The 25,752-nt window shown below is 46.3% G+C and overlaps 1 protein-coding gene across 4 annotated transcripts in view; it reads right to left on the reverse strand.

The window, feature by feature from the left end:
• LOC139568687 (E3 ubiquitin-protein ligase SMURF2-like) overlaps positions 1–25,752 on the reverse strand; it is a 66,022-nt gene that overhangs the window by 17,890 nt on the left and 22,380 nt on the right. For 2 of the 4 annotated variants that reach the window (XM_071390696.1, XM_071390695.1), the window contains exons 2-11: positions 20,883–20,921; positions 17,810–17,918; positions 13,158–13,291; positions 10,171–10,236; positions 9,546–9,630; positions 8,882–8,965; positions 7,669–7,886; positions 5,010–5,094; positions 2,503–2,661; positions 2,111–2,209 (exon numbers count right to left, since the gene is read on the reverse strand). In XM_071390696.1, coding sequence (XP_071246797.1) covers positions 2,111–2,209; positions 2,503–2,661; positions 5,010–5,094; positions 7,669–7,886; positions 8,882–8,965; positions 9,546–9,630; positions 10,171–10,236; positions 13,158–13,291; positions 17,810–17,918; positions 20,883–20,921 — 1,078 coding nt within the window. Of the gene's footprint in view, positions 1–2,110; positions 2,210–2,502; positions 2,662–5,009; positions 5,095–7,668; positions 7,887–8,881; positions 8,966–9,545; positions 9,631–10,170; positions 10,237–13,157; positions 13,292–17,809; positions 17,958–20,882; positions 20,922–25,752 lie in introns of all 4 variants that reach the window. The other 2 variants (XM_071390694.1, XM_071390693.1) reach the window with 1 other exon arrangement.

Below are 25,752 nucleotides of genomic sequence, written 5' to 3' on the forward strand. Positions count from 1 at the left end.
CCATTCATGGAGGAGACTCTCTCCATGCAGACATTTTGGTTGTGGTATTTTTGTGGCCGTTTTGGTTGTTTGCTTTGGCACCTTTCAACACCCCTCATTATCACATCTATGCACGCAACCACTCACTTACACTACTGACTACGTACACCATTGTTAATTGTATATCGGTTACTTCAGTTATTAAATATATTTTTGTTATTCCTTGATCTCTACGTTGTCTCCCTTTTGGATACGGGCTTCGAGTCGATTTGTGACAACACTTACAGACACGTAAACATGCATACACACACACACTAAATTCATAAACAGGGTTCACACACACTTTGTCCTCCCTCCCGGTCCAAGATAGCTCACTCTCCTCCCCAGACAGTGCTAACGCCTCCATCAGACACACCCTTCTATCAGCTGCATCTGGTCTCACTTTGCCTGTTTACTTGCCTGTTGTCAGTCAGTACGGACTGTTTATAGTTCCGGCTGAGAACCAGTCAGCAATCAAACAAGATCCGTGTTCTGAACAAGTCCGTGTTCTGCTAAGTGCCTTTAATACTCAATAAAACACGATTGTGCGAGCGCCAACAAAGCCATAAAAAGAAAGAAAACTGTGCCTTCATAGAAGTGTGCTGACTGAGGGGGGTGGAAGAAATGTTACCACATTGCAGCCTTGTTTAAATGGAGTCTGGGGGTTAAATTCCAGGGAGAGAGACGATTGGCTCCTGACTAACTGCCATGTGAGGAGAATAGTAACACACACACACACACACCTGTGCTCAGCACACAGGTGCTCAACACCCTACTCTAATCTACTTACACAGCTATACAGACAGCTCTAACAGTATTTTTGTAAAAATACTAAACAGCACTAAAGCACTAGAATGCGATAGGGTAGTGACTAGTGGCGTAACACTTCGAGGTACAACAAAGGCCTATACATAGACAACTAAATAAGACACTATTGGATCTGACTGCTGCCACCAAGTGTATATTATGCAAGTCAACAGTGTGTGGGAGTTTATTGCTTTGGTTTGTATTGCTTTACTTTTCCCTCGTCTGTGAAGAAAAACCACATTTCAAGTGTCCAAAAGCAGCTTCTTTCAGAGTGCTGCAAATCTTGCCCTCAAAAGGGAATAAGACAGTGTTGTGCATCAGCGTAAACTCACTAAGCTAGCTCCACTACCGGGGGGGCCATTTTGACACATACGGATACTATTCGTGCCGAATGATCAGATGTTGATTTCACAAACACGCGTCTCGTGCCAGGCGCTGTTATTGCAAGGTTTCAACCGAGAATTCATATAAAAAATACATTTTCTTATTAAAGAAAAAGACAAGAAATTCAAGCTCCCTGTATCATAGCTGAGATTTACCTCGTTCCCTGGGTTTAGCTACTACCCTTCACCTGCTCCCGCCGTGTCCACCTTACTGTGTGCAAAGCAGCGTGGGTAATAGCGCGCGGTAACTGGACTGTTCCACTGTGGCGCACGGTACACGGCTGGTGTTTGAACAGCTGCTCGGGGGGGGGGGGGGGGGGGGGTAAGCCACACACACCTGCTGGCTTACTGCAGAGAGAGGTCTAGCCTAGAAGCATCTGATCCACATTACAGTGTCTCCTCAGTAGTGGGACAGCTCCAGCCCTAACCCCAGATCCAGCCCAGAGGCCTACCTGAGGTTCAGCTGAGGCAGCTCGCTGACAGACTGCCAGGAGTGTGTGTTCACGTTTAGTGAACCTGAATGGCATACGTGAAAATCAACAGTGGCGAAGCTACACACACAGACGTGTTAATTAATTAGAACAATAATAACAATATTATAAGGCTAATCGATCTCACTACGACAGGGAGGGAGATGTCGCTAAAACATTTTAGTTGAGCCGAAATGCTTCAGAGTCAACAGACATTCAATTACAGCTCTAAAATCAATCAAGGATAGGGTCACACGTTGTCAGCTTACGCCGCTGTTGTGATGTGTGTTTGTCAGCGCGTGTGTGTATGGTGAAAGGTTGCCGAGTTCGCACACACACACTTGTGAGGTTGAGTGGTGTGTGTCAGTATTGTTGTTTGTCACCCCCTGAAGAGTGGTGTGTGTGTGTGTGTGTGTGTGTGTGTAGGGTTACCTGAGGTTAGTGTTCTGGCTCTGGCTCTCCATGGCCACGCGGGAACCGTTTGGACTAGGACCGTTTGGACCAGGGCTGTTTGGACCAGGGCCGTTTGGACTAGGGCGGAAAAGAGGGTGAGAGCGAGAGAGAGAGCAACAAACCAACAGTGATATAAAATAGGACATAAAGATCTGACGCCATCACACAGCAGATGGATTCACTAGCAGCAGGTAGAATGCTTCCTCTGCATTTTTGCTACCATGATATTTTACTGTGATCTAGAAAATAAGCAAACCCAGTGTTTTCAGCTACAAAAAGGCGTGACCTTTGAGTAGACCACTAGATTAAAAGTAAAGACCCCAGCTCGAGTCAAAGGTCACAGCCTGAACGGTGACAGCGTTTGCACTCACTTGAGGACCAGGTGGAGGTTGGCGGAGAGGCGCGGGTCGGTGAACTGCGTGGTTCGGTTGTTGTGGTCCACAAAGTAGACGCGCCCCGTTGCCGTGTTGCGGATCTCCCAGCCCGGCGGCAGAGGACCCAGCTCCTCACAGTTGACGTTGCTCAGATCCCTGGGCAGGAAAATAGGACCACAGGAGTCCGTGAACACAACTAAACCATAACCACGTGAACTCCATCGCTCACTCAACCTAGGGTGCTAAAACAACAAGTGTATAAACACAATGAGTATAACACTACAGTATTTACTACTATTATCATCATTATACTTGATTGAGTATTAATCATCTAGGTTAATGAGAGTATATGATCTTTTATAGTGTAAGAACCAGGCTATTATTGTACGACTTGTAAACACAGTCACTTCTGTTAAGACGTCTTTATTCTACCAGTTAGGTAGGATTATTGAGTGCAAATTGTCTAAGTATACAACAATCTTTTCTCCAAGTATAAAAAGGACACCCCAGAGGCGTGCCTAAATTCAACTCGGCAGAGTCGGATCGATCGCAAAACATCTGAGAAAACACTTTGAATAAATTCCCAAAAATTCCCTATCGGTCTCTACTCCCCCATGAGCCTAACATTCTTTTCTGTTGAAACCTAAAACCCTGAAGTGGGATGTTTAACTGTCCACTAAGGACTCATCGTTAAAGCAGTCTGCACATGCCTGGCTAAGCTGTTTCATGACATAATGGGTGTTCGTAACTCGTTCTGGGCCAAATGACCATGATTCAAGGTTGAGTCTTAAGGACATTGAATCTCTGAAGATCAAGATATGTTCATTATTTGGGATAAATCAGTGTGTGTGTGTGTGTGTGTGTTAGCGTATCACTGAACAAGAAGTACTCAGTGGAGTGTTCGATTGAACCTTTTGGGAAACAGTTAAGGAAGGTGAGGAAAGGTCAGGGCACACAACCAGGGTGTGTGTTCATTAGGCATCAGAAGAAAAACGGACTGAAATAGGTAGGTCTACCTGGATTTAAGAGACATTTTCAAACGTTTTCCAATGCATGCCTTAATGAACACGACCCAGAAGACAGACCAAAAAAAGGCTAACAGTGAAAGGTCAACTGTCAAAGTTTCTAGTCTGTGTGAAGGAGAGAGAGAGAGGGAGTGACAGATTGTTATATGTATGGTTATTTTGACCCTTCATTATTGTTATCACTGTTGTCCCGTTGACAATATAGATTATTATTATTTTAATTATGTCAATATTGTATATCTCCAAAGTAAGCTTTGGCAAATGTACATTGTTACATGTCAATAAAGCAAATTGAATTGAGAGAGAGACAGACAGATACAGACAGATACAGACAGACAGATACAGACAGACAGACACAGACAGATACAGACAGACAGATACAGACACAGATACAGACAGACAGATACAGACAGACACAGACAGACAGATACAGACACACAGACAGATACAGACAGATACAGACAGACAGATACAGACAGACAGACAGATACAGACACAGACACAGACAGACAGATACAGACAGACAGATACAGACACAGACAGACAGATACAGACAGACAGATACAGACACAGACACAGACAGACAGATACAGACAGACAGATACAGACACAGACAGACAGATACAGACAGACAGATACAGACAGACAGACAGACAGAGACAGACAGACAGACACAGACACAGACAGAGAGACAGATACAGACACAGACAGAGAGACAGATACAGACACAGACAGAGAGACAGATACAGACAGAGAGACAGACAGATACAGACACAGACAGACACAGACAGACACAGAGACAGACAGACAGAGACAGACAGACAGACAGAGAAACAGACAGAGAAACAGGCAGACAGGCAGAGAGACAGGCACGCAGGCGGGGAGACAGGCACGCAGGCGGGGAGACAGGCACGCAGACGGGGAGACAGGCACGCAGACGGGGAGACAGGCACGCAGACGGGGAGACAGGCACGCAGACGGGGAGACAGGCACGCAGACGGGGAGACAGGCACGCAGACGGGGAGACAGGCACGCAGACGGGGAGACAGGCACGCAGACGGGGAGACAGGCACGCAGACGGGGAGACAGGCACGCAGACGGGGAGACAGGCACGCAGACGGGGAGACAGGCACGCAGACAGAGACAGGCACGCAGACAGAGACAGGCACGCAGACAGAGAGACAGAGACACATACAGACTGACAGACAGGCAGAGGCAGAGAGACAGGCAGAGGCAGAGACAGGCAGAGGCAGAGACAGACAGAGAGACACACACACACAGGCAAAGACACAGGCAGAGACACACAGACAGACACAGGCAGAAACACACAGACACAGACAGGCAGAAACACACAGACACAGGCAGACACACAGACAGAGACACACAGACAGACAGAGACACAGACAGAGACACACAGAGAGACACACAGACAGAGACACACAGACAGAGGCAAGTGGGTGTGTTCATAGCATTGTGTACCTGGGCACTCGGGGGTCGTGCCATGTGCTGACGCCCGTCTGGGTGTGGAGGAAGTACACCTGGCCCTGCTGCGTGGTTCTCTGCTCTGTGAGGGGACACAGAAAGACAACACCGTGAGAAACGCTGAGGGAATCTTAAAAATGGCACACCCTTTTGTTCTTCAATTCTTTCAACTTAAAACGACACACAAATGAGTGTTTATGTTGTAAAAAATATGGACAGGACACAACCAGGTATGTGAACACTGACGGCGACAGGACACTAATGTAGGTGTAACCAGGTATGTGAACACTGACGGCGACAGGGCACCGGTGCGTGTGCCTAGTCCATGCACATGTAGTCCCTCATTCACCCCCATTAACCCTCATTTCCTTCTGACACCACACAACCACCCAGCTCTCTCACCTCTCACTCCCTCGGGTCTTGGGAGCCCCACACAACTGGTCAGAGTCAGAGACTGAGTCAAAGGAGAAAAACACACTCTGGCCTTAAGTGAGTCACCTCTGCCAACCTCGGCCAAGAACACTGGGCATTTTCAGGGGCATGGATCACCGCCATTCATCACCACCATTATCATTTCCTTCACAGACTCTCTGGTTCAGTTCTTCTACAGAGCTCAGTGTTGAGCCTTGAGTTTATGCAGCTCAACACAGAGGCCCAAGAGCTCTGCAGGAGATGTACACCGACTGTACAAAACGTTCCATGACAGACAGACTGACCAGGTGAAAGCTCTGATCCCTTGACGTCACGTATTAAATCCACTTCAAAACAGTGTAGATGAAGGTGAGGAGACGGGTTAAAGAAGGATTTCTTTTAAGCCTTCAGACATGGATTGTGTATATGTGCCATTCGGAGGGTGAATGGGCAAGACGAAAGATTGAAGTGCCTTTGAACGGAGTACGGCAGCAGGTGCCAGGCGCACGGGTTTGTGTCAAAGAACTGCAACGCAGCTGGGTCTTTCACGCTCAACAGTTTCCCGCGTGTTTCAAGAACGGTCCACCACCCAAAAGACATCCAGACAACTTGACACAACTGTGGGAAGCATTGGAGTCAACATGGACCAGCATTCTCTGTGGAACGCTTTCGACACCTTGTAGAGTCCATGCCGCGACGAATGTTTGGTATACTCAGTACATACTCATCATTTATGAACTTGCTAAGTTGCGTCGTATATAAAAACAGGAGGTAGAAATAGAGGATGGGGAACTTCCACAGAACAGGGAGATTGTGGTGGCCCGGCGCTGTGAACCAGTGTATTGCTGCAACATATCAACAATGGTACAATACACTCGACTGTTGACATCCAACGTGTCAATGTTTTTTAAAATTGTATCTCGTCCTCAGGCCAACCGCTATCACATATACAGAGAGAGAATTGGCTGGCGGACCAAACTACAAGGAAATAGGCTATTAAATACATAAATTAATTGTGTGTTGGTCTCCGGCTGTAAAGGTCAAACTGGTCCAACACTGTGTGCACGGGGTGCTCGAAATAGCTGCACTCCGTAGCAACAGCCTAGCAACCACCAGCCTGTAGTACTTAAATCTTATTGCATAATGTATGTAATACGTTCCATCTGCATGTATAATGTATACTAGACTGAGGCTGTACAGACGTGGGGTTGACCAGAAACACACAAATGAAAACCAGTTCCCCTCGAATGCACCCTTTACTGTTCTCCACATGAGGGAAATGTTCTCTCTCCCTTCACCTCAAGCGCTCTCCTCCTCTTGGGCTCACTCTCTCCTTCTCTCACCCCCACCCCCCCCCCCCCCAAACCTTCCTCTCTCTGTCTCTCCTTTGTGGGAATATCACTCGGCACTGCGAGAACACTTTGGAGCGCTGGGAAGTGTTGGCAAACATGGGGAAGTGAGGAGAAGAAGAGGGGTGAAGAGAGAAGAGGGGCCTTGAAAACACAGCCTGCGCTGATTGCAGCTGTTATGATGTGGTGCTGTGGGAAGAGGGAAGCTGGGAGAGGGAGGGAGGAAGGCGAGGGAGGGAGCTGAGAAAAATAAGGAGGGACAGAGGGATCTAGAGACACGGAGGGGTAAAGGCTGTGGTTGTAGTAGCAGGGAGATTGTTGTACTACCCTCTCAAAGGCTGATAAAAGCCATGTTTACCCTGGTATTACCCTGCTACATGGACACTGCAAGGTCCATTCATTCCTTTCACTGATAATTACAGTGTGTGCGTTCATGTGTGCGTACTTGTGTGTGTGTGTGTGTGACTCTGTTGCTCTGAGTCAGGTCAGTTGAGGTGTGTTTATGTAAGCATGTGACTGTGCTTACAGAAGCCTTTGGCACATCATGCTGGGTGAGTGAGCGAGTGTCTCTCTCTCTCTCTCTCCTTGATAATGAGTAACTATACACATATTCCTTAGGTAGGTCAGGCAGAGGGTGTTGTGTGTCTGACTACACCCCTGTCCTCTCCATATCCCTTGGGTAGGTCATGCGGCTTTGCAGGCTAGTGTGTGTGTGTGTGGGGTGCGGGTATGTTTCTGTAACCACATGACCTGACCACCATATCCCCCAGGTAGGTCAGGCAGTGTGAAAATGTGTGTGTATACATTAGTTATGTGACTGTGTGTGTGTGTGTGTTATTGTATATGTTTGTATGCAGGTCTTTGTATGTCGGTTTTGTTGTTGTTGTGTGTCTCACCGTATCCCTCTGGCAGGTCTGGCGGGGTGTGGAGGTGGGTCCTGCTCATGTAGTTCCTGTGTCTCTGGGAGCGGACGCGTCTCTCCTGGACCCGCGGGTCACTGCCACTGCTGGGCAGCACACCGATGGCCGCTCCGTTGGGTGTCATGACCGGCGTGTTCTCATCCACCACGCAGCTGAGGGGCCGCCCGGAGGGGCTGGAGTACTCAGACGCCGGCCTGGAAAGGAAGGGGGAGGGACAAAGGTTGAGACAATATCTAAGAAAGTGTGCACATTTGACAGGGTATTGTTTGTGTGTGTGTGTGTGTGTGTGTGTATGTGTAAACATGTGATGGCGTCGGACTGTGTTTGTCCCCCTGCCTGTGTGTATGTGTGTCTCAGTGACAGTCTAGTCCATGAGAGTGGCAGGAAAGCAACTGATAAGACGACTGGTCAAAGGGAGGGAAAAAAGGAGAGGAGACGAGAAAGAGCCCCCCCCCCCAATCCAGACCACTTTGTCTGGCCATCCAGGGCCACTGACGCCTTGGTTATCTCCTTCGACAACCCCCCCCCCCACCTTAACCCCTGCCTCACCCACCTCCTCTCCTCTTACCCAATCCCACAGCACACCCCTCCCCAGCCAGCTTAAAGAAAAATAGGAAGGCCAGCTCCAGAGGGGTAATTTATTTGTTTGCTTAATTCCCTAATCGGCTCCACTGATACGGGGGCCATGTAAGGAAGGCGACAGTTGTTCCAGGAGAAAGGTGGGCCAAGCCAAACCTGGCTGGCCCTATTTATGGGACTAAGCCTTTCAGGAAATTGATAGGAACTCACTCATTAGGCTGCCCGGTGACTGGTTTGTTTTCCTTTTACAATAGTGCATGGACGGCAAGGCACAATATACTACCAGACAAGCTTGATTTGCAAGGGGAGGTTGTAGTTGTGGCATATAAGCAACCATTTCCCCTTAGGACTTAGTTGGAGAGGTTGGGTGCCCTTTTAAAGGGCAACGTAAGGAAGACATACTAATAAACAGGCCAGAGGTGAAGAGGGAGGTTGATGATGTGTTGTATAAGAATGTCTGGACTGTTTATGTAAATTACAGATGATGGATCTGATCTTTGGTACTCAGTGTGTGAACAAACGGTCTGCTGGATGTTGGCAGCCCTCCAGGGTCAGTAGCTTCCAAGGGAGATTCTATCCGGCGCAAAGGTGTGTGTGTGTTAAGACGTACCGGGTGGGCCTCTCCCATTGCGTGGTGCGTGTGATGTGGTTAAGGTACTGGATCCGACCAGAGGCTGTTCTCCTCTCCTCCCAGCTGATACAGACGGACAGACACACACACAGGAAGACAGACACAGTGAGCAACAGACCAAGTATTTCCATATGCATTAATTGTTTTTTATCCAACCAGATTCAATATGCCCCTATTCCAACTAGATTCAGATCAACCTTCAAGCTAAACCTTATACAATAAAAAATAACTCTCTCTACATAAGAAAACGATCTAATAGCTGATTTATGCTTGATCCGGCAATGCGGTCCGGAGGCTCCGTATGAAGGGTGCGACGCAATTGCAGAGCCTCCGGAGGCTTGCAGAATCCAAATCGAGCCCCTAAAATTTTCTAACAACGCAGCGGGTTCCGTATAACTTTGACATGACTGGTTGATGGGTAGGTGGGGGCAGGATGTCCTGTATAAACACAAACCAACTTCCTTGACAACAGTTCTGCTCAACAGCTCCGCTACAGGAAGTGCAAGAAGTATGAAAGCCCTGACTTAAAATGCTGTACGGCCGATGCAGACGCCGGATTGGCCACGCAGAGCCTCTCTCATTGGATACACGCAAACTGGTACATAATGTAGCTTTAGTCAAAAGAAACATCCGGAGTCCTTACCCGTCAGGTAAATCATTATCAAACAGACGGCAGCAGTCCACCACGGGGCCTCCTGTGCCGATACGGTCTCTGGACTGTAGACTCACTGGAGACAACAGCAGCAGTTAGTTATACAGCATTGCATGATATTGGTCTAAGGCCATGAGAATGAGATTATCCTAACCGTAACCTGACCAAGGGAAACTCTCGACCCTAGTTGAACTGGGGCTCAGAGTTCCTCCTGGTCAGGTCACAGTTTGGAAAAGATCCCCAACACTACAAGCAGTGGGTGGCGAGGTAAACCCAGAGTACTGAGACACCGGATCCAGAGAGCCCCATCTGTGTTGTGCAAACAGACTCCGTGGAAACCTAAGAGGTCAAAGGTGGTTTTACTTAGAAACGAGACGACGAGCTACTCAGACAGACACGTCTTTCCTTTCAGACAGTCCGATGATGGTGGCGAAACATCCACCAGACCTGCGGTTGTGCCAGACAGAACCACACGTCTGCAAACTCGGACCAAAGTGTGTTTTTGTGTGTGTGTGTGTGTGCTTGCTTCTGTGGGTGTGCGTGCGTGCGGAGTTGTGTGTGTGTGTGCGCGCACGCGTATTGTGTGCGGTCCACAGCACTGCACAGATCTACTCACCAACTATCTGGCCTCTCACTGTGTCGTTGTCATTGGGGCCCAGCTTGTTCAGGTCCAGTCTCTGATCTGTGGGTTTACAAGAGAACAATATTCATGAGCAAAGAATAACTTATGAAAGCTTTATTTTTCCCCAAGGGAATTTATAAAGCTTAATGGAATTATATCTGTCTGGCCTTAGTATTGAGTAAGGACAAGACAAACACTGCTATTACAATACCGTTATGTCAACACCATACCACGCAACACCATACCACGCAACACCATAGTACCCTGCCTCCCACTGCGGGCTTGCCTCTGAAGCTAAGCAAGGTTGGTCCCTGGATGGGAGACCAGATGCTGCTGTAAGTGGTGTTGGAGGGACAGTAGGAGGCACTCTTTCCTCTGGTCTAAAAAAAAAAAAGGTCCCAGGGCTGTAATTGGGGACATTGCTTTGTGTAGGGTGCCATCTTTCGGAGGGATGTTAAACGGGTGTCCTGACTCTCTGTGGTCACTAAAGAACCCATGGCACTTATAATAAGAGTAGGGGTGTTAACCCCGGTGTCCTGGCTAAATTCCCAATCTGGCCCTCATAGCATCATGGGCACCTAATCATTTCCAGCTTCCAATTGGCTCATTCATCCCGCCTCCTCTCCCTTGTAACTATTCCCCAGGTCGTTGCTGTAAATCAGAATGGGTTCTCAGTCAACTTAGCTGGTAAAATAAGTGTCAAAAAAAATCCTCATACAACATTCCACTTTGCCTTCAAAACAAGAAGTGAAGAAAACTAATACCTTGGACAACAAGAGAAATATGAAAAGATGAAGACTGAGAGTCAGAAAACGACATCAAATCTGCCTATGAATAAGACCGTCAGCCAATGGGAGGAGGCCTACACTAGTAAAGGGATCTCCATTTCACAGTGCAGGTTTAGACCTGATCCCAAATCAGCCATAGCTGCTCTCCCTCTACTCATCCTAAAACATCCTAGACATACATGTCAGCTCCTATTAGCTAACTCTTTGGTCTGGGTCAGGGGGAGCAGAAAGTGAGAGCACACCCTAGGTTGTTTCCAGACTACAGGAGACAGGTGGGGGGGGGGGTGAGACTATCCGCTCCCCGGTCGTCTGTCCTGACAGACAGCACTGTGCATCTGTTCCGGATACGTGTCCAGACTAAACAGGGACGGTCTAGGGGTTACAAGGACGGAATAGTAAGCAGCTTTCAGAAGACGGGGGAAAAAAGAGACTAAGTGAAACTGGATCCTGGCCCTGCAAACATCTGAGGTGCATAAAAAAAAAAACGAAAGGGTGGTGGGGGGGGGGGGACAGGCTCAGACGAAAGGAAAGAGCGGGGGAATACAAAGGGTACGGGAACCAAAACGACCACAAAGGACACTGTCTACACAACATATGTAGGCTTAATTACCAGTATATCAACAGTATATGTCGCTCTGTATACAAGTCTTGGCACCCAGACAGTACATAGCCGACATAATACTAAAATGACTGATCCATGTATACATTCTATACATTACTGTGCACCAACACAGACGAACCAAAACCAGTTTAAATAAACTATGGGACAATAAGACAACAAAAAAAGGACAGAATCCGGAGGCCTGCAATTTGTAACTAGGACAAAGGGCTCTGAGGTTTGTGTCAGTGTGTGTTTGTGTGATGCTACAGTAATTTACAGGAAGTTGTAGAGCTGTACCGGGCCAGACTGTTAGGACACGGCGCGGCAGCAGAAGAAGAGGCCCCTAGAGACTGTGGTGGCTGGACCACATACAGACAGACAGGCGGGGTGGGTGGGGGGGGGTGCCTTGCGACAGCCTGTCTCCCTTGTTGTCCACTTGTTGTCCACATCAGCAGCATCTACCCATACTGACTGGCTTCAGTGCCACACTGTCTGACTGACAATTTCTAGAGGACTCTCATTGTCACAGCCAGTTATGGCTCCAATTCTAAACCACTTAGGGGGAAAACCGCTGAGTGGTACAGATATATTTACATATATACTATAGACAGAGGGTGAGGAAAGTAGGGCAGTTAGATGTACAAATAGGCCTACATCACAGCATAGGCAATATACTGTAAGTGGAGCCAGCTTGTTTAACAGCCTAGCTAGCATCTTTAACTGTTAACTGTTATAACTTGCTGAAAAGAGAAATGCTGTATACCTACAGTTGTTCACTGCTAATGCTAGCAGTCGGGATGGGACCCAGTCTGCACGCAGCAGCTAACGGCTAACAAGCCAGGTAACACAAAGGAAATAGACTTTCCAGTAAGTACTCATAATGAAGCAGTCACTGCAAGAGTAGAAAAGGGAGACGGCACGTCTACTTCACATACAGTTAAGTCTGTGTCTGAAGAGACAGCAGGACGTGTGTGTTTCCCTTCACGCTACAGAGGTGGAAACCCCAGGGAGTGTGTTTGACGCTGGCAGTGCCAGGCGTGGGCGAGACTCCCAACTCCCAGGAGCCCCCTATCCCGCTCTCGATGGCGTCCGTCTCACCAGGCCAAGCAGCGACCAACATGCTCCGGGCCCTAGCCAGCCAGACTGGCACCTGATACCCAGAGAGGGAGCGGGCAGAGCGGGGCAGAGACAGTGCCAGCCTCCCAGATGGTCGTCAATCAATAGGGTTTAATGGCAGGTGTGTGTGTGTGTGTGTGTGTGTGTGTGTGTGTGTGTGTGTGTGTGTGTGTGTGTGTGTGTAATAGGGCCTTCTAGGTAGCGGGGCAGGACAGAAGCCTGTCTTGTCTTTGATGTGGTCTATAAATCAGATCATGCGTTGCGTAATAGTTATGGAATAATGATGAATAGAGGGGGGAATGTGTGTCTGGGTTTGAGTAATCGTTGTGAGTTTTTTTTGCTGTCTCACACCAGACTAAGACCACCTCCAGACAGACACACACTCACACGTTCACATTCACTTTTTCTCAAAACGTGCACGGGCAAAAATAAATGATTGCTCTAATACATGCTTGAACGTACACACACACACTTACAGCCGGTGTCTTTGAGGCGGTTGATGGCGTTGGAGAGAAGGCGTACACAGCCCAGGAAGCCGGCCCCCTGCTTCTTGTGAATCTTCTTGTGATTCCACACACTGATGGTGATGGAGTCAGACTTCCCAATGTACCTGTGGAGGGCAAAGAGAGTGACACATTCCCTTTAATATGTGTCACCAAATTCATGACATCAGACCAACTGATGTGAGTGGGAGAGTTAGAGTGAGAGAATGTGAGCGAGCGAGCTAGTCTCTTTAATATGCATAATTTAAGATCTTTAAATGCATCGCTTACAACACTGAGTGGCCCTCTCCGTCTCATCACTGTGCTTTTGGAGTGCCGAGTCATTATCCCAGGGTAAGAGCAAAGCGATTTTTTTATGATTTTTTATTTTATTTCACCAGGTAGGCTAGTTGAGAACAAGTTCTCATTTACAACTGCGACCTCGCCAAGATAAAGCAAAAGGGTACGACATAAACAACACAGAGTTACACATGGAATAAACAAGCGAATAACACAATAGAAAAAAAAGAAAGTCTATATACAGTGTGTGCAAATGGCGTGAGGAGGTAAGGCAATAAATAGGCCATAGTGGCAAAGTATTTACAATTTAGCAAATTAACACTGAAGTGATAGATGATCAGATGGTGATGTGCAAGTAGAAATACTGGTGAGCAGAAAAGTAAATAAAAACAATATGGGGATGAGATAGGTAGATTGGGTGGGTTATTTACAGATGGGCTATGTACAGCTGCAGCGATCGGTTAGCTGCTCAGATAGCTGATGTTTAAAGTTAGTGAGGGAAATATAAGTCTACAGCTTCAGCAATTTTTGCAATTCGTTCCAGTCATTGGCAGCAGAGAACTGGAAGGGAGAAATGTACATCTCATACACACCGAAGAGGATGACCTACTAAAGAAACAAGTGTGTACACAAAGTCACATCACAGAACGTATGGATTGGGTTCTGAGGTCTAAATGACTCGGATTACAGTGTGCTAACTGTCCACGATGACGATGATGAAGCTGCTTGTCTGGCTATAAGGTCAGCCTAGTCATCATGAATCAGAAAGGAGAACACCTCGTCTCCCCTCTCTCTCCTGCACCACAGTCCCCCAGACAGACAGCACTTACGGTAACACACACACCGACTGGTCTAATTACAGCTTTCCCAACTCAGCCCTCTTCCATGGATACGTATACATCATGAAGAGAAAGATGTCAAGGAGACGAGTTTCCCAGAGCGCACATAGAAAATGCACATAGCCCATACTGTTATAGGGAGAGGGAAGAGGTTGTCTAGTCAGTTTTCAAATTTGCTCACCTCACAGTGTCTCCTTTTGTCAATAGACAAGTCTGCTCAAATATCTGATACTAATATCACTGGCAACTGATGTCTGTGGACAAAATAAATGCTTCCATAGAGGCGTATGTCTTTTTGCATTGTTCCGTCTTTAAAAGGAATGACGGACAGAAATGAAATAAAACTTTAATCTAAGCACATTAAATCTGAGCTGTTTTTTTTTTTCATATTAAAAGCCCTGCATTGTGGGTTGAAATTTCCGCCTGCTGTCTGATCTAGATCCGGATAAAGGCTTCAAACTAAGCCAAGTTACTCCACCTCTACACTGTGGTGGTAATGTATGGGCCAACAACATGATTTGGAGTGTGTGTGTGTGTGTTGCAAACCCAGGCTGCGTTTAAGGGGAAATGAGAGAGCAGACCAGACAGTGACCTAGCGTCTGGGGCTTTGAAAATGAGGACAGGTAAACACAATTTCCTCAGTCAAAATGACTTGAGGACGACACACGTGTACACACACACCGTGATAAACACACGTTCACACACAAGCGCGCGTGTGCACACGCATTTGTGAACCCATGTGCAGTATGGCTTTGCAGGTAGAGCCGGTGATTAGAACAGTGCTTACCGCAGCAAATTAAGGAGGAGAAAAAAACCACAGAGAGAGAGAGAAGGAAACCCACTTGTCCGTGCATATGGCTAAGTATAGCTATATGATAACACCACAGTATGAGGTAAGTAATACTTATAGAGCCTCAGTCTAGCTAGTCTGAAGAGATTTTCATTGTAAGTATCACAGATCTCGGATCAGTTTACTGATCCCTCAACCATTAGGGTGGAACACTCAACACTGGCCTTAGATCAGTTTATAGGCTGATGACGCAACAAGTTAGCCAATTTACTGGTTTGTGACTAATGGTGACTGGTGAGCTGGGGTGGCACAATGGGAGACATCTAGTCATGCCAGTGGGTGCCCAGTCACGCCAGTCTGACAGCTCAGACTGGGTTAAAAGTAATGAGGCTAGATATAGACATCTAGACTAATCAACGGCCCAGACAGACTGGCAGACGACACGGTCACACTTCCTCCACTGACGGCTGGCGAGACCAGCTCTGCCTTCTGGGATATGACAGCATGGGCGGCCACCTGCTCTGGGTTTCCTGGGCCGAGAGGGACGAGCGATTAGGGAACCGGGGAGGAGTCTGGTGAGGAGGATAGCGTGGTTGGTGCAGTGAGAGAAGGAGTGGGAATGGGTTTTCACCAATCAAGGCCTCTGAAAAATACAACCGTCAGTCATATCAATTGGCTTTCTCTATATAAATATGAGATACCACCTACTGTATAAATTGATCAAGGGCTCTAACATACAGTATGAAGCTAAAATGGGTCACGTCTACACCCAGATTGGTTCCTACAGAGGGCAGCGAGAGCGCTTACGGGCCTTGTGCTCTAAAACAACCCCTTCACTATTCATGACGTCTTTAGCTTGCCTAAGGGATATACAGTGCATTAGCATCACATTAGCATCCCGTTAGCATCCCATTGGGAGCTACATGACCTGTCGCTCTAATGCCGCCTGCCCTGCTGCAGGCGCTGATGCAGCGAATAAGAAAACAGAGAGTGGCAGAATGTATGCTCCTCAAGCTCCAAACACGGTCTGAACTAATACATGTTTTGACTGCTCTCTCTTTTCAGGTTTAATGGCCTCTGTCTGCAAACGTATAGCTACATAAGTTACGCAATAATTGCAAACTCACTGACTGTATTAGTGAAACCTGCAACGACAATGCTCAGGCTGAGTTTTCCAGTACACAAGCACTAGTCAATGGTTGTATGTCACACACTCCTTGACTGTGCCCTATTTCTTCAAAGTGTACACTCATACACTCAACCCAATGCATTTCAAACAAAAAGCATTGGATTGGTGTATTTCGTACACCAGTACAGTCCCTTCCATGAATATGCACATGCAGGGCAAATTAAGAATGTATTCTGCTGTAACGGTCTGTAGTCCTGAGGGGGTCAGACTACACTACAGTAGCAGACTCACAGAGAGTGGGCTGCTGGGTTGCCTGTGTGCTGAGCACTTAGCTTGGCCTGGTGTGGAAGAGGGAGGTGTGGAGAGCAGTGGCAACCTGCCAGCCAACAGGCTGAAGGCTCCATCTGTGGCTGTGCTCCTTGGCATGTCAGCCATTTCCTGTGACAGAGCCCTGGGGTCACTGGCAGGGGAGACTCCCTCGGGACCAGTGGAGAGGAGAGTGTTTGAAGACAAGCATGGGGGGGGGGGGACAGGGGGGGGGACAGGTGTGTAAGCACACACACAAGCATGCAAACACACAGTGAGAGACAGAGACATCTACATGTGTGCGCAAAGCTAGCAAACAGGTCTTCCCGCTGCATTGCCCAACTTAATGACTTTTTTCATTTTTTTCTTTCTTGGGGACCTAATTGATGATGTAACCCACATTCCCTGTACTATTCAATCTGTGCGTAGTGTTTTGGTGCCAAGACACCAACATCTCTGCATAGTTTCCCAATGCTTTTTGTAACACACACACCACCCCATGTCTAGCTTTCTCTCCTCTTCTCCCGCCCTCTACATCCCTCTCTTCCCCCTCCTGTAACTCACTGCCAGTAGGTCCTTTGGGTCCGGTGGCGATTACTCCCAAGAAGAGCACGTGAAGCTTGCTGCTCGACATTCACAACACATGGCTCATTTCAGTCGGACAGTCCCAATGGTTAGACTAGAGTTGCGTCAAATGGCACCCTATTCACTATATTGTGCACTACTTTTGACCAGGACTTTAGTCAAAAGTAGTGCACTAGATAGGAAATAGGGTGCAATTTCGGACTAGCCTTAGAGTGAGCGTGCAGCAGCCCAGTCAAAAGGCCTCAAATGGTTTATGGTGGGTGTTCCTGCACATTAGCACGGGAAGGGAGGGTAACCTGCTGCATTCCTCGCACTCTTATCATAGCAGCGCATGGAGATCGGAGACGCCACAGCTTAGTCAATGAAACCAGAACAGTGTGACAATGTTGAAAACGATAGGCAACAAGAATGTGTTAACAGATATCTGTGGTTCTTTGGCATCCATTTTAGGAAGTTGTTTCTTCAGGAGTTGACAGCGAGTTTCACCAAATCCAGACCCTAGTCCCTTACTTTCTTAGTCTCACACACCAGACGTTCTCCCTGGGGACGAGGTTATGCTACTATTTCCTACTAGGCACTTTTGTAGATCGGAAAGGATAAATTGCAGAGGCAAGCTGGAACTAGGAAGACATGGTGAAACAAGGGTTTATTGGTCTAAGGTGGTCCCCCCAGTTTAGAGACTTCCCTGGTGACTTACAGGTCGTAATGTTGGTTCCACTTGGGGTCCAGCGTGTTCCTTACGGTGTCTGTGGAGTGGCATTGCCCCGAGCCGTCCACCACCACTTTGGCAAAGGGGTCAGGCAGCCCTGTGGAGGAGGAGCCAAAATGGAGGATTGTATTCACAACTGTGGATGGCATAGAAACAATGGAGTCAATGGAACTACAGTCACAGTATGGTTCATTTATCTAGCATGGAAAATAAATGTTGATATGAAATGGAGATTATATGTTGCAATTGGAGACAAAATGGAGGACGTATGCCTGAATGAGTTGAGGTAACTGTATTCACAAGCTGATTGCATAGAAACAATGACTATCAGACCAATTCACATAATAATATTAAATTATCTGACATGAAGATATGTTCTAGCTGGAATTGGATAGAGAACATGAGCTGGCACACACCCAGAGAACTGTATTTTAAGTAGAGGTGCTGACTAACAGTGAATAAACTATAAGCTATAAAAAGAGAGTCTCACAACTCTATATATAAACTCCCAGTAAATTGGGTAAATCAACGTTTCGGCATCACTGTGCCTTCTTCAGGGTGATGTCGAAACGTTGGTGATTTAACCCAATAAATTACTGGGAGTTTATATATATATAGAGTGTGCGACAATTTCTTATAGCTGAAAATGGAGCCAAAATGGAGGATATGTAGTTGCTCGTCAAAATGATAGCTGTTGTATTTGAATACAGTTCAATAGAAACTGAGTCATAAGACGGCATACAAAACATCCATTGTCAATGGACTTTATTTACACTGTGACTCATTTAGATATATATAGGAAATATTGTGTGTAGTTGTAGTTGAGCAAGCTGCTCAGAAGCATGTCGTTCCACGCCAGTCTATTATAGTCTTTGGAAATCTGATAAGGGACGGTACACACACACACACCTAGGCAAGATCAACATATCCCGCCCGTTTCATGTATAGTATAAAGATTTGGAATGCATTGATAGACGAGAGTAGAGTAATGATGTGTATTTCAGTTGAGCTTATTCAGTAGTACTTGGAAACAAAACATCGTTGCCAACTATTCATATCGGAGAGTTACAATGTTGCAATCACTAGGCAGCCAACTGCCTATTGTAGGAAACAGAGTTCTCAATAAACAACGTATCACACGTGACACGACCTCACGACAGTTCAAATTACAATGAACATAACATTTATAAGCATCACGCAGTAGAACTGTAAATAGAGATATCAGTTGAGCTTTGGAAACAAGTGCTTTCAGAAATGCATGGCGCGGGCCTCGTTTCGCAGGAGCCTTAATAAATGTTGTTTATTTGCATATCGAATTTGATTGGTCAACATCAGCTTTAAAATTCCTGAATTTTGTGGCCGCCTAGCATGTCCTCTTTCCACTGATGTGGTGCTGAATAACAGCGGGGAATGGGGAATGGTGCGGGCCGGCCCAGTCATGACTAGAAGGGATCCAGCTTTTGTCAAATTAACGTAAAAAGTTGAATTGTTTTGTATTTTAGCTAACCCTAACTCCTTCCTAACCTTAACCTAATTTTCCTAACTTGCTACGTAAAATTATCCTAACCTGCTACGAAAAGTCAAATCTGCCGTTAATTTGACAAAAGCTGGATCGTTTCTAGTCATGACCGGCCGGCCCTGGTGTTCGTAGACAGCCATGTTTTGTTAGTTATTAGGCTTACTTAAAATGTTCATGCCTAGGCTGAATTAAATTAGAAAGGCTAGATTGTATTTGAAAACAGCTGTGTTTTGCTATTTATTAAATAAAGTGTTCATACAAATAGCCTATAGGTCAGGTCGTTCGCAAATTATTTTATACAAATATGATATTTTGAAGTTGTGTATTACTTTTTAGGAGGCTTGTTTTTCTACACTAAATGTTTTAATATTTTTTCCAATGATATTCATTGATGATTTATAGCAGGGATGAATACGCAATGAGTAATCTTTTGCTTTTCATTAAAACCTGTCATGTTGGTATAAGAACATTGTTCTACTTTATTAAACCTTTACAGGCCCTTTCCAATTTGTTAAGATGAATGACAATAATCTAAATGTGATTCTGAGCACCGTGGGTGGACACCCTAACGAGTTACGTATCCAATGCATATGGATGTCCGGGAAATTAAAAATCTTGCCGGTCACGTTGTTCGGCGCCAAATAGTCCTAACGGAAACTTGGTATGCACACACACACAGACTGTGCTCCATGGAAATGACATGCTGTGTGTGACAGTTAGGAGTGTGTGTGTGGCTCCAGGCAATGATACCACCCACAGGTCAAACTTGTTGAGTCACATTCACTCCAATGCCATACTGGCAGAGGAAGCAGGGACTTCCCTCTGCAGGTGTGTGTGTGTGTGTGTGTGTGTGTGTGTGTGTGTGTGTGTGTGTGTGTGTGTGTGTGTGTGTGTGTGAGAGAGTCATTTACAGGAAACTGTGCCTTAAAGCCCACAGTAATCCAATACACGGTCTCAAGGGAGATGTGCAACTGTATAGCCTAAAGAATGTTCCAATTTAGTTTTTTATCAAAACCACACACTATGATAATTAGCCTACGAAGGGGACGTGCCTGTGCTGTGTGTCCCATCAGAGGTATTTACTTGTGGTGAGTATCTCCGTCTCGCCATGATATAAAACTACACCAGACCCTCTGGAATAAAGCCAATGTGAAGATAACTGTGAAGTTCCTGTATCTTACTTAACGACCGGTAGCCTTTCACAGTCAGCCTAATGACCGAGTAACATTAAAATACTATTAAAACGACATTAATGGCTGCTCATCTGTGTCAGTCATAACAGCATGCGTCAGGCATTACTAGCTCATCACCGATGCTCTTCCACCTCATTGGATAGCATTGGGGGACAAGCGTCGATGTGCATCATGTGTTCTATCTGTAATCTGTATTCGTCAGCCAATACTGCAGGCAGACTGAGCTCCTATGGGACTCCATCTACTGAAGGCTTCAAAGCCAGCCAGCTAGCTGACAATCCCATCCCAATGCACGGGGGGAGGACAGAAATAGCACTGATGCAACAACAAAAAATGGGTTACTACTCACGGAAGAAGTCTTTCTTCGACAAGTTCTTCGCACACAGCACTGGAAGAGAAGAGAAGAAGAAACGTTAGATGAGTAAAATGATCGGTGTGCTACAATGGAAGAGCAATATTAGTGAATTCTCAATTCAACGCAAAGCAGCTGTGGGGGGGGGGGGGGGAAAGCCTATGAGCTTACATATTAAATAAAACAACCAAAAGCACAAGAGACAGCATGTGGGTCAAATTTGGGGCACACCTATATGACAAGGCAAAGTCCAGTTTAGGCCTACACAAATAGTCTAAGCTACACTCCATTTCAATCCTTCACTCCAGGTATTTGAAGTCCGACAGATATTATGAAATGAGAACCAACTTCAGCTTGGAATCTGATCCCTGCCAGTGGCTTAGATTCCTGCTCAGAATCCCAGTCCCCTTTTGCGAAAAACCTCACTTTTGGGTGGTGCTCCCTCAAAACGTTTAACAGCTCAATTATTGGAGGATTTCTGGCTTGGCTCTACTTTGTCGTCTTCATGGTTGCCCTGGGTAACCCCTGTTGTCTGTCAGTTTGTCCGCCCATTACGGGCCAGCAGAGAGAGTGGTTAGAGGCTTCCCTTGTAAAATATTGAGCAGACAAGCATTCTTTCCAATACGGAGTGAGTCCCTGAGGTAAGCATCACAGCCAAGAGCCAACACACAATGGCTTCCAGAAGAGAAGCAAAGATGAGTTGAAGGAGCACTATGCCTAGTTCTCTCGCTCACAGTTCTCTCTACCATCTCTGTAAATCTCTCTCCTGGTGTAATGGGGTCCAGGTGAGCCAAAGTGGGCCAAAGTTATGGAATGTCTTCCTAGTACTGCCAAGTTCTTTTAGGTAGCAATAGAACTCAGTAGGGTTGAGCGGTATACCGTATATACCGTATACTGGGGTATTTGGAAAAAGCCACAGGATGTTTTTCAATACCGTTGAGACTATTTTTGAAGTTTTTTTTTAATACATTTTAATATTTGTAGCTACTTACGTAAAATACCTGCAGTCAACTTGTGCAATATGTTAGGAGATAAAGAACATTACGTTCTTCATTTCACTTGTCACATTATGAAGCTTACCGGTAGTCCCCAGTCACATGGTGTTTATTTACAAGCACACAATGACAAGAGACCGGAGCCTTCTGTGTCACTCACTGTTCTGCAACATGCACCGGGTGATATAATTACAGTATGGAATCCACAACTAAATGTTTGCCAGCTAGATATCTTATAACTATTAGGTTAACTGTCTAATAATGTGCCAAATGCTCTGCGGGTGTTCATTTGGTTTGCTAATTTAGTAGCTAGTTAGCCAAGTGGTTAGCTTCTTCGGAGCTAACCACAGAACAGCAGAGAATACCCTTGTGGATCAAGAGCATTGCAGGCTAATATTTGTTTTGTGCTTGCAGCAAACTGAGTAGCATTTTGGAGTTACTTGTATAGTACAGTTTCTGACCTAAACAAAATGTTGGCAATGCACTCGTTAGCATTTTCTATGGGATTTTACATTTACTTGTTAGCTTTGATAACCTTTGGATTACAGAGTATCAGTGGGGTTTGAAAACAGCACCCCTTGTGTTCTGTGTGAATATTACAGAATATCCCAGTATGAAGGTATGACAATCTGGATACACACACACTACACTTAGTTCTATCCCCCCCCATCCCCTCCCAGCAGACAGATAGCAGGCTACTACCCAGCCAGGCCCCTACAGATTAGCCAGAGGAGTGGAAAGACATTCCAAGGAGATGTTTCTGGACCTTGGGAGGTACCCAGTTGGCCGGTCTCGTCAAGACCACTGGTGCTGATTGGGGGACATTAGGGGTGGAACAGTAGAGCAATGGAGGGGGGAAGGGATTGTTGAGGTAAGGCTGTAGCAGCCCCAGTGTAGTCTAGGAGTCTGACCTCCATGACAACTTAGCTCACCGCGAGCCTGGAGGAGTCTGGGCCAGAGTCTGACCCAGACAGATAGATGGATGACCCTGGAGAATGTGAGGACACAAAATGGAGGAGGGGAGGAGAGAGGAGAGGGGTGTCTGGGTCTCCTTCCATCATAGAACTGCTGTGTCTCAGTGTCTAGGCTACTTTCCTATGCCCGCAAAGTGACAGGTGAAATGTAACAGTCGAGAGACGAGATGAGAGACGAGAGACGAGATGAGAGATAGTACTTTATTAATCCCCAAAGGGAAATGATCGTCATGGTATCCAACATGTCTGGTATCCAACACCACAAAAACCTATTGACTCAGAAACATATGCCTATGCCTACAGAATTTGCCTACCTAAATTAGCGTAACTAAAATGCTCCCCATACTGACAAGTGACAGGAAAGGTATTTTCCCTTGCAGGCGCTGGGAGGACACAGACTGGGGGGGGGGGGGGGGTATCCTTTACACAGCCGCACGGTCCCGGGGAATGCACTACTCTCAAAGCCCACCTCATTACTCAAAGCTGTGGTATGCACTCACTCAATGTCTGCAGTGTCTGTCACGACACACACTCATTTCAACGCCCCACAGACTCAACGGTCATTATTTATGCAGGGTGAGGAGTAGGGAGCAGGTGATGGGGCACTTTCCATTCCCATACCGCAACACACACACACGAACACTCCGAGACACGCACACACACGAGCCAGAGACAGGATCCTGAGAGAGACTTATAGCCATAACACAGACTTGCCTGCATTCTCTTAGGTACTGTACGCTATCTTTCAAATGTCTGCCAGTTTCATATACAGGCTGTCATGGAGGAAGAGTGCTATAAAATGTATGGCAGACACACACAAGTTCTGGATGAGGTCAGAAAGTTGGTGGTTTGTGTGATTCTGTCTGTTTTGGGAAAGAGGAAAAGGAATAGCAGGGTGGGTAGTGGAACGAACCAGTCTCACCATGGAGTTATGTATGGAGGCTGGGGAGAAGCGCACTAAGCACTGACAGCGTCATGATACTGCCAGGAAAAGCCAGTCTGTCACACACACACACACACTGTCACGATTACCAGTCCCCAACAGACAGGCTGCCGGGCCAGACAACACACACACACACACACGTCCCGGAGACAACGTGAAAATTGATTACACACTCAAGAATGTCGAGGGAGGAAAAGACAGCCACCAAAATACTAGGAAAATTACACAGTGAAGCACAAAGCAAGGAAGTTACGGCTCAAATCACGCCCGTTTAATCCAGAGACCAGGACAGCGACCAAAATTACACAGCCAATCGAACAGAATCACAACATCATGACACAAACCAAATGACACCGTGAAGACAACCAATCAGCTCGTCAGGGGAAATTACACTGTTAGAGCCGACAGTTTGGCTATGAGCCAAGAACACTAGACAGACTAAACTGATCCTGCAGGGACCAAATGGACATGCCGTCAGGATGAAATGAGGAGAAAACGAGCATCATAAGAGGTCACAGTCTTGGCTAAAGCAAGTGTAGGCTTATATACTGAAAATGGATTTGTGATTCTAAACGCTAGCAACATGCTGTCAAAAGCTGATTCTAAGGAACACAAAATCGCATGAATTTCAGTCAAATTGCTAAAAAAAAATTAAAAAAAAATTGCTTAGCCTTAGTGAATTCATCAGTCATTGTAATGTTCGTGACAGGCTGGATGGCCAGATCCTTAGGATGCCCCTAACCACTGATACAGGATAAGATATTTGTTAATTCCCGTAATGTTAAGGTTAGGATTATGACCTGGTTACAGTTAAGATTATGACCTGGTTAAGGTTAGGATTATGACCTGGTTAAGGTTAGGATTATGACCTGGTTAAGGTTAGGATTACTCTGAGTTAAATCTCAGTGGGACATGTCACAGTGATCTCCAGGGGAGGTCATAACCCATGGAGATGGGACTCGGGAGGTCGTAACCAATGGAGTCTTGACCAACCCATGGAGACTTGACCAACACTGAGCCCTTCCATTCAGCACACCGTAGTAAAGTCGGTACCAGTAGATCTCATGTTACCCTAATGCTAATGGAGAAAAGCGGATTACCTGCACCCTGCTCCAATGTCTGACCATGCTAAAATAAAAGCCTCTTTCACCAAATCATTGACCTCCCAGGTGCACTGTTACCGGGCAGAATTGGCCACGAAGCTTCCAATGAATGGAGGCACTCACAGGATGAAGGGAATGTTATGTGAGAAGTCGAGTAAAAGAAAAACGCCAAAATTCAAGAATTTCTCTGATGTGAGCGGCTTCTCATCAAATATGGAAACCATTTAAATTCGAGCAATTCTAAAATGGGAGACAGCAGACACCATTCTTGTCTAGAACGTTAATTCAGATGAATGCTGAAGTTCTGCCTTCGAAGAGGCCTGTATATCCCCATCATCTTTCAAGGCATAACCACCAAGTTTAGTTTTTGTGGCACCCTGCCGAGTAGGGCCATTATAGGGTGTCAAGGCGTGTACTTCCATGCCTCTGAAAGCAACCGTGCATGCCAACGGGATATCTTGAATGTGTAAGTGTGTGTCTACACACACACCTCTGATAATAGTGTTAAGACCTACATAACATATGGCACTACGGACCACCCTCATGAGAGCCGTGCTGTGAGAGACTTCAAGCCTCTTAAACTCCATTTGACCTCTCTGGGTGAAGCTACACTCAGACAGAATACGTATCTAACATGCAAAGATGTTATGGAAGCGTCTAGATAGGAGAGGAAGTAGCACTCACACTGTCTTTAACACTAGACAGCTGTCTGTTGCGTCTCCTTCACACCAACATGCTGCATTATTAATAAACTGGTGAACTTTTCACCCCCGAAACTAAGCCATCCCCAATTCCTCGGTTCAGTTGAACTTTTCAACCCGGGATGGGTTACATTTTCTGGAAAGCAATATC

This window comes from Salvelinus alpinus, chromosome 2, assembly GCF_045679555.1.
Source record: "Salvelinus alpinus chromosome 2, SLU_Salpinus.1, whole genome shotgun sequence".
In the NCBI taxonomy this organism is placed as follows: domain Eukaryota; kingdom Metazoa; phylum Chordata; class Actinopteri; order Salmoniformes; family Salmonidae; genus Salvelinus; species Salvelinus alpinus.